We start from the raw sequence: 9,839 nt of genomic DNA, 5'->3' as shown, positions 1-9,839 counted from the left end.
TCCAAAATAAAAGTTTTTGTTTACATAATATGTGTGTGTACTGTGTATATTTATTATGTATATATAAATACACACACACACATGCATGTATATATTTAAGAAAAATTTTATATTTCTATATTAAATATATTTATTAATATGTTTTCAATATATACCGTATGTGTGTACTTATATACACATCACACACATATATTGCATAAACAAAAACTTTTATTTTGGATGAGATTAATCGCGATTAATCGTTTGACAGCACTAAATATTTTATATGATTTTATAATAATCGAATGATTATTTTTTAAATAGTTAATAGAATTATATATTTTTAGAATTATAAATGAATCAATTAGAAATTATTATAGTAATATTAATATTTATTGGCATTTAAATTTAAATATAATTTGTAATATATCATTTGTAAAAATAAAAAAAATTATAAGTTAATAGATTTTGTCATTTATATCAATATTTAATTAAATATGCATAAATAAATGTTTTTAGTGTATATATAATTGGTGTATACAGCTATAATAATATTATAATAATTTTAATAATTTAAATGGTTTAATTATAAATTCATTAAATTAGTATATTAATACTAATATTTGTATATCAGTATTTAATTGCAATATGTAGTTTCACATGCTGCTGCTGTTGTTTTAGTGTTGGAGTTTTCCGAGCGACTCGAAGGGTCATGTGTTTTGATGCCGCTCACTTGCTAAATAGCGAGCAGCCAGTTCAGCTAAATGGGATTTATTGTTGTCGAAGTACGAGTTTCGATGCGGAAGCAGAGCCTCGTGGCTTCGTCGTGGAAATCTGTGGAAAGCTGACTCCCAAATAACAGCGAAGAATGAGAACTAGTCCAGACAGGTCTGCAGATTTCGGTCTTCTCCCGTGCTGCCCCGTGTTATTCCCGGCTGCTGTTGCGACACTCTGACAGAGAAATAGCCTCTGGGTGGCCTCGAGTCCCGCACCAATCAGCAGCAGCTTGGGAGGACCGGTCTGAGTCTGAAGTGTGGTTTTGAGTTCTGAGTGCACGAGTTGTTTATCTAGTGATTGTCAAACCAAAACAGCTGGTCTGCTCCGTTCCTGACAGACTTCAGAGTCAGACTCCGAGAGAGATTCTTTCACTTCTGTGTTTTTTCTGTGAATCTCATGAGTTTTACTGAATGTTTCCACGAGTTCAGTCCCAATCTATTTTAAAGTCAAGATGAGGGGGAAAAAAAGGACATTTTGGTGAAATGCCTCATTTAGTTTGCTTTGGGAAAGAAATATTGCACCCAAAAATTTAAATTCTCATTTATGTTGTTAATAAAATGTTGTTTCTGCTATAGATATTTTTACTTTATTTAATTAGTTCTTTTTCTTTTTATTTACTTCATTTGATTTAATAGTCTTTATTTGTTTATTTTAGTGTTCATTCTATTTATTTTATGTACTTAATTTAATTTATGTAGTTATTTATTTATTTTACGTATTGATTTTTATTTATATTTATTGACTTTGTTAATTTCTTTTTATTTACTAATTTATCATTTACTTGTTTATTTTTATTTATTCGTTATTTTTTATTGCTTAATCTTTATTTATTTATATTCACTGATTTATCATACTTATTTTTTATTAACATTTATTTTTCATTATTTTTGTGTACTTATTTATTTATTTTTATTAATTACTTTATTTTTATTTACTGATTTATCATCTACTCCATGTATTTATTTTGTTTATTGAATCATTATTTTTTATTTACAATTCTTTAATCTTAATCTTTTTAATCATCCTCTTTTTTCATCTTTGTATTGACTACTAATGTAGTCCATCATGTAGTTACAGAATACTAATGATAATAATCTTGTTTTAATATTAAAATATTATTATTAAAATATTATATTTAAAAATGAAATCGTCTATTATCATTTATATTTGTACTTATATTTATTATTATTAATACCTATAAAAAACATTTTTTGTTATGTTTATTTTGTTATAATTTATTTTTATTAAGTTCTTTTTATTTACTTTTTTCATTTATTAATTTTTGTTCCAGAAATGTTCTATTTCTTCTATAGACATTTAAAAAAAAAATTGGTTTACTTATTTGTTTATTTTTATTTATATATTTACAAAAAACAACATGGTCTGTAACGTCATGAAGTCAGTGACCGAATCGTCATTTTTTTTGGGTGTACTGTCGCTTTAAGCACTGATTGGTTCTGATTGGTTACAGTATCTGCTCCAGCTTTCCCCAATATTTAGCGGTGTGTTTTGGAAACGGGTCAAAGGTCGAGCGCGGAGAATCTTAATTAGGTTAGTGCCCCTCCCCCGGTCCGTCTGGAGCGGGACGTTATTCCCCTGCTGTCTGGCACAAAGCCGCCCTCTTTAACATGCGCAGAGCCACTTTCCGCGCGGCAGGCCTTTTGTTGGCCGACTTCGACAAACACTGCGGCGCATTGAGGGACGTTTTCCACGCCAGCGGCCCGTTAATCACAGGGCCTCGTTGTCACCGTTTATTGCACAGATGGGCCTCCCGACACTGGAGGTGTGAACCGATAACATCTAAGCGCTCTTCACACGTTCAGGCAGATTCACTCAAATAAAGAGCTTTGCACTCAGATGAAGATTGTCTGCAGTTATTTGCATCTGAAACTGCTTTTATTTTTTGTTTAAAAATTAATTAATTTATTCACAGTCCATTAAACATTTTATTTATAATTTTTTTTTTTTAATTAATAATGTTTAATAATTAGTATTATAATTATTGCATTTTGAATTTTTTTATTATTGTTTAATTATTATCATTTGTTTCATTTGATCAATTACATAAAATTAAGAGTTATTATTATTAAAACAATGATAATCATCATAATAATGTTTTAAGAAATGTTTTGAATTAAATAGTTTATTTTTATTATATATTACTGCCATTTTTATTCTATTTGTATTCTGTTTTTTCTATTTTTTATCAATAATTAGTAATAAAGATATATTTATATAGATATTTACAGAAAGAATCATAAAATGTATATTTATCAGGTTTGCAGTTAAATTACTTATTATTGTCTCGCTGTTGTTAATTTTATTTTGTTGTTGTTGTTAATTAGTAATAATAATTTATATTTTTATTTATATAGATATTTACAGAAAGAATAATATCTGGCTGAGATGCAACTATTTGAGGGTGCAAAAAAAACGAAATATTGAGAAAATCATCTTTAAAGTTGTCCAAGTGAAGTTCTTAGCAATGCATATTACTAATCAAAAATTAAGTTTTAATATATTCACGTTACGAAATTTACTAAATATCTCTAATTATCTCTAATTATCTTTACTTAATATCCTAATGATTTTCGTCATAAAAGAGAAATGTATAATTGTGACCCATACAATGTATTGTTGGCTATTGCTACAAATATCCCCCAGCGACTTAACACTGCTTTTGTGCTCCAGGGACACATTTATGATTTTTCTTTTTACAAAATGTAAAGATTAGTTTGAATATTTTGTTTGCACATGTGAAAAACAATGCACGTATGCATATCTTGCTTTGTAAAAAGACAAGTTGTTTGGTTTTTTTGAAGTCATGCATCCTGTTTGGTTTTTCTTTCTCTTGCAGGCATTTGGCAACGCAAAGACGGCCCACAACAACAACTCCAGTCGATTCGGGAAGTTCATCCAGGTCAATTACCTGCCGAGTGGAGTGGTGCGCGGGTGAGTGTGGGGCGAGGAAGCGCTTCGATCAGCTGCTGTCTTCCTCCGCGCTTTACACCGAATGAAGGAACGAGAGAGCTGACACACTTCCTCTCTTATCACAGATCCTTTTCTGTGGTTTATTGTTCGCTCGAGGCCAATTTCACATTTCATCTGAACCGCCAGCGCTCTTTTCTTCTTTATCTGTTTGTAATCTCTTTGGTTTCTTTCCAGCGGTTTCATGTTTACTTGAGGTTTCAGCGAAATGTTTCCCAGGCCAGTTTGGCAACTTGAAAAATAAAACCGAACGAAAAGGTTGCGCAGTAAAAAAAAAAATCATTTAAACATCTCCAGATAATGAAGTAATACATCTTGAATGATTGAATAATAACTCAAAGAAATAAATTGGATGTTTATAAGTAAATAGGTCATTTTTATAACTAAATACTTATGATAAATAACTTATAATACTATAAATACATTTAATGAATAAGTGTAAAGATTAATAATAAATACATTTAATATATAAATACATTTAAATAAATGAAAGAAATTTAATTTTTGGGTGGAAAAATGAAATTCAAAGAATATTTCATAAATAAATTAGTACCATGATGTGTAAAAACATTTAATAACTCAAGGAATGCAATATCTAAATAAATAATTTTAATACATATATAGAATAAATAAATGAGTAATTTTAATAATGTAAATAATAAATCAATCTAAAGATTAATAGATATACTTAATATATAAAGAAATAAATTATTAATATAAATATATATATATATATATATATGTGTGTGTATATATGTGTTAAAAAAAAAAATCATTTAAACATCTCCAGATAATGAAGTAATACATCTTGAATGATTGAATAATAACTCAAAGAAATAAATTGGATGTTTATAAGTAAATAGGTCATTTTTATAACTAAATACTTATGATAAATAACTTATAATACTATAAATACATTTAATGAATAAGTGTAAAGATTAATAATAAATACATTTAATATATAAATACATTTAAATAAATGAAAGAAATTTAATTTTTGGGTGGAAAAATGAAATTCAAAGAATATTTCATAAATAAATTAGTACCATGATGTGTAAAAACATTTAATAACTCAAGGAATGCAATATCTAAATAAATAAATTTAATACATATATAGAATAAATAAATTAGTAATTTTAATAATGTAAATAATAAATCAATCTAAAGATTAATAGATATACTTAATATATAAAGAAATAAATTACTAATATAAATATATATATATATATGTGTGTGTATATATGTATGTATATATACTGTTTATATACATACACATGTAATTAATTAAATTAAATAAATTAATGCATTATATAAATTAATATTAAGGAAAAAAACCTTGATTTAAATCGGCATAAATAAGTACTTCCATAAAATATGAATGCTTATATTATTTAAATACATTAATAAAATATATTTTTAAATATAATTATTTATTTTTTTTGCATAACTTCAATGACAATAATGTTATGGATAAATACGTTTAATATGTAAATAACTCAATTTAATAAATACATTAAATAAATAAATCTAAAAAACAGAAATCAGAGACTCAGTTCACTGAACGACGCTCATCAAGTCAACACTAGACTCTAGGAAAATACTTCTAGCTTTTTGCTTCAAATAAATAACTAATAACAAATAATAAATAAATATATATAAATACATTTAATATCTAAATACATAAATAATTTAGTAAACAAATGTAAAGATGAATAAACAGGTTTAATATTTAAATAAATGAAAAAAATAAAATAATTTGCATTACAATTAATAAATAAATAAATAATCTGTATTACAATGAATATTTTAAGTTAATTTAAATCGGCATAAAAACTTCCATGATTTATAAATAGGTTTAAAATCTAAATAAAGCTAATATCTGAACAAATGCACGTTATGAATACATTTTTTTTTAAATGATGTAATATGTAAATAAATGTAAAGGTTAATAAATAAAAGCATGCATTTAATATTTAAATACATGTAAATAAATGACTTCTAATAATCTAATATGAATAATAATCTAAATGTGTTTAATATCTAAATAAATAAATCAAACAAATGTAATGTACACATTATTACATTTGTTTTATATAAATACATTTCAATTAATAAATGATCAAATTAATTAGCACGTGTAATATATAAATAAATATTTATTAAAGTATTACAATGTATATTTTAGGTTCATTTTAATTAGCATAAATGCTAAAAGGATGTATAAATAAATAATAGTAATAAATGCAATATATAAATACTTTTTTGAGAAAAAAAGCTATTACAATGAATATTTCAAATGATTTTAAATCAGCTTAAATTATACCATGATATATAAATGCGTTTAAAATCTAAATAAATCTAATATCTGAATAAATAAATGTAATTAATAAATAAAAAATAATAATGTATATAAATAAAAAATAATGTAATATATAAATAAATGTAAGAAATAAATATATAAATACATTTTGATAAAAAAAATCTGTATTACAATGATTTTTATTTCGCGCATTACAGAAATGAGATTGACAGTTCCACAGTATGATGATATACGCTGAAAATGTGCTTGATTGACATGAAAATGTCTGAAAAATATCCCTGGCTAATAAAGCAAATATTGTTTATATTACAAAATATCATTGCAAAGCATGTAAACATTACAGTTTGTAAACTTGCAGTCCATCCCAGAACCGGTTGGTTTCGTTCTCTCTTAAATGCCAGTACAGAAAGTGAATGACAGGCTCTGCTGAGGGTTTTCTTTCTTCAGGCCAAATTCCCCTCCCACTGACACCTGTGCGCTTTGAAGCAGAGACTGACACTTGTCGTGTTTGTGGTTGTCTTTCAGGGCCGTGGTTGAGAAATATCTGCTGGAAAAGTCCCGTCTGGTGTCCAGAGAGAAGAACGAGAGGTACGACTTTCAAACGTCTCTTCTGTGCATCAGAAACCAGGCTGCTTCGACGTTTGGTCAGAGACTGAGATGTTTCCCAGCGTGTCTGTCGGCCCATCGCTCTCACAGCCGTTTCTGCAGCGTTAACCGCAGTATTATCAGCTCGTACCAGCTCACCGCGACTGCTGAACCTGCTGAAAAACGTTTCTCAATAGCCTGAGTGTGTTCAAAATATTGTAAAATAGCTTTGATTAATTAGATAAGTAGCATGTGGTTTTGGGATTTGCCCTAGTGAACTGATTCATTCAAATGATTAAAATGGGGGAAATCCTACAGTACTAATAATACCATGCTTTATGAGTGAACTGATTCATCCGAAGGATTCATGTAAATGAACTGGTCTAAAAACAAGAAATCACCTTCTTCAGTTTTAATATATAAATAATCAAATTTACTATAGAAATAAATGCATTTTCGTGGGGAAATAACTATTACAATGAATATTTTAATTTAAATCAGGATGAATAAATAGTACCATGGTTTATGAATTGATTCGTTCAGAAGGTTCATGCAAATTAATTGATCCAAAAACAAGATATCGCTTCCTTCAGTAGCTTCAGTGTCACTATCTGCCTTTTATTAGCAATGTGAAGTGGAGCTAACTAGTTTTTCAAAGCGCTAGCTTGACTGTGGTTTACTTTAAATCATGAGTAGCGTGTGGCTTTTTCAAACTCAGTAACTCATGGTTCTTTCCTCCTCCTACAGGAACTACCACGTGTTTTACTATCTGCTGGTGGGTGTGTCAGAGGACGAGCGGCGGGACTTCAGACTCCTGCAGCCAGAAGAATACTTCTACCTCAAACAGGTCCTGCAGAAATAAAAACACCCTCTTAACCCTTATTATCAGTGCTTACTGATATGTGACCCTGGACCACAAAACCAGCCTTAAGTCGCTGGGGTATATTTGTAGCAATAGCCAAAAAAACATTGTATGGGTCAAAATTATCGATTTTTCTTTTATGCCAAAAATCATTAGGATATTAAAGGGTTAGTTCACCCAAAAATGAAAATTAGCCCATGAATTACTCACCCTCAAGGCATCCTAGGTGTATATGACTTTCGTCTTTCAGATGAGTTCAGTCGGAGTTATATTAAAAATTGTCTTTGATCTTTCAAGCTGTTTAATGCCACTCAGCGGGTGTTGCAGTTCATCAGTCCAAAAGAAGTGAAATAAAGCACATCCATCCATAATAAAAAGTGTCTCACACGGTTCCGGGGGGTGAACAAAGGCCTCCTGTAGCAAATCGATGTGTTTTTGTAAGAAAAATATCCATATTCTAAACATAATAATCACTTTAATCTAGTTTGCGCTCACTGTTGTAAACAGAAGCAGTTCCGGGTGCATGACGTATGAGGTCGGCTTTGCGCATGCGCTGCTCAGAAGTGATGGTACACGGAAACGCAGCGGAGAGATCAAAACAAAACAACGGTCACAAATTAGAAGTACAAAACGAGGATTTGTAAAGAAGAATGTCAGAGGATTTCGATATAAGCCAAGAGGAGACTGGTTTTGCTTTGCTTAAGTAAGGAAAATTTGCTTCCTTTGCTTCTGTTAACAAACGTTGTTTTTCACGAGACTCTCCGGCGCATGCGCAACGCTGACCTCATTCTTCATCCGCCCGGAGCTGCTTCTGTGTACAACTGTTGGCGCAAGCTACATTAAAGTGATTATTACTTTTTGAATATGCATATTTTTCTTACAAAAAAACGGATCGATTCACTACAGGAAGCCTTTGTTCACCCCCCGGAGCCGTGTGAGACACTTTTTATTATGGATGGATGTGCTTTGTTTAACTTCTTTTGGACTGATGCATGCAACACCCGCTGAGTGGCATTCAACAGCTTGAAAGATCAAAGACAATTTTTAATATAACTCCGACTGGATTCGTCTGAAAGAAGGAACTCGTATACGCCAAGGATGCCTTGAGGGTGAGTAAATAATGGGCTAATTTTCATTTTTGGGTGAACTATCCCTTTAAGTAAAGATCATGTTCCGTGAAGATATTTTGTAAATTTCCTACCATAAATATATCAAAACGTAATTTTTTATTTGTAATATGCATTGCTAAGAACTTCATTTGGATAACTTTAAAGGCGATTTTCTCAGTATTTTGATTTTGATTTTTTTGCACCCTCAGATTCCAGATTTTCAAGTTGTTGTATCTCAGCCAAATATTGTCCTATCCTAACAAACCATACATCAATGGAAAGCTTTATTCAGCTTTCAGATGATGTATAAATCTCAGTTTCAAAAGATTAAAAAAGATACCCTTATGACTGCTTTTGTGGTCCAGGGTCACATATTAGAATAGCTTGTATGTCAAAAACAGCCTTGGAAATTGCAACGGCTTTCGATTTTTGGTTTACGCTTGCAGGAAAACTTTATGATAGAAGATGCAGACGACCTTCGGCACGACTTCGAACGACTGCAGCAGGCGATGGAGATGGTGGGCTTCCTGCCAGCCACCAAGAGACAGTGAGTCAAGCTCTCAGGACAGATGTCTTCAGATGGGTTGTGTTGATGTTCAGAGCAAGAGAATGAAGTATCTGAGACTGTCGGCTGTTTATCCTCGTAGGATATTCTCTGTCCTGTCGGCCATCTTGTATCTGGGAAACGTGACGTACAGTCAGAAGTCGTCCGGCAGAGAGGAAGGTCTGGAGGTGGGGCCGCCGGAGGTGCTTTCCACACTCTCAGACCTGCTTAAGGTGAGTGCATTTCTCAAACTTTCCGTCAGGGACGGGATTTCTACTCGTTCATGCAGATTTTGGTGTTTTCCGAGCTAAGTGTGAGTTTTCAAATACATTAAAAATACATTTTGTAATAGGAATTGAATATGGTTGAATAAAAGCTTGGTAGTTTAACATTTGAAAGCAAAGAAATATTGGCAGTGCAATTTTACAGTTCTGTAAAATAATTTTTATAAAATTAATATTATGACTATTTTACAGTACAATAATATTTCAATAGTAGAACATTTCTTTATTGATTTGTTTAATTTGTATAATTTAAGTAAAATAAATATATAAAAAATATTAATAAATAAAATGTTATTTTGAATAATAATAAAATAAGTATATATATAACTTTTTAATTAATATGTATATGCGGTTTTATTTTATATTATTATTATTATTATTATTATTATTA

At 29.8% G+C, this 9,839-nt stretch overlaps 1 protein-coding gene across 14 annotated transcripts in view; it reads left to right on the top strand.

Annotated features, from left to right (window-relative positions):
* The window catches only part of LOC107549373 (unconventional myosin-IXb-like), a 34,432-nt gene that overhangs the window by 6,284 nt on the left and 18,309 nt on the right, over nucleotides 1-9,839 (top strand). For all 14 annotated transcript variants that reach the window (XR_001604554.1, XR_001604555.1, XM_016230423.1 and 11 more), the window contains 5 exons: nucleotides 3,614-3,708; nucleotides 6,590-6,652; nucleotides 7,397-7,496; nucleotides 9,067-9,167; nucleotides 9,268-9,397. Coding sequence is in view for 12 of the 14 variants with exons in the window: in XM_016230423.1 (XP_016085909.1) it covers nucleotides 3,614-3,708; nucleotides 6,590-6,652; nucleotides 7,397-7,496; nucleotides 9,067-9,167; nucleotides 9,268-9,397 (489 nt within the window). In the remaining 2 variants the exon portion in view is untranslated. The remainder of the gene's footprint in view (nucleotides 1-3,613; nucleotides 3,709-6,589; nucleotides 6,653-7,396; nucleotides 7,497-9,066; nucleotides 9,168-9,267; nucleotides 9,398-9,839) is intronic.

This window comes from Sinocyclocheilus grahami, unplaced genomic scaffold, assembly GCF_001515645.1.
Source record: "Sinocyclocheilus grahami isolate Dianchi unplaced genomic scaffold, SAMN03320097.WGS_v1.1 scaffold370.1, whole genome shotgun sequence".
In the NCBI taxonomy this organism is placed as follows: Eukaryota; Metazoa; Chordata; class Actinopteri; order Cypriniformes; family Cyprinidae; genus Sinocyclocheilus; species Sinocyclocheilus grahami.
This window is presented reverse-complemented; position numbering and strand designations above follow the sequence as displayed.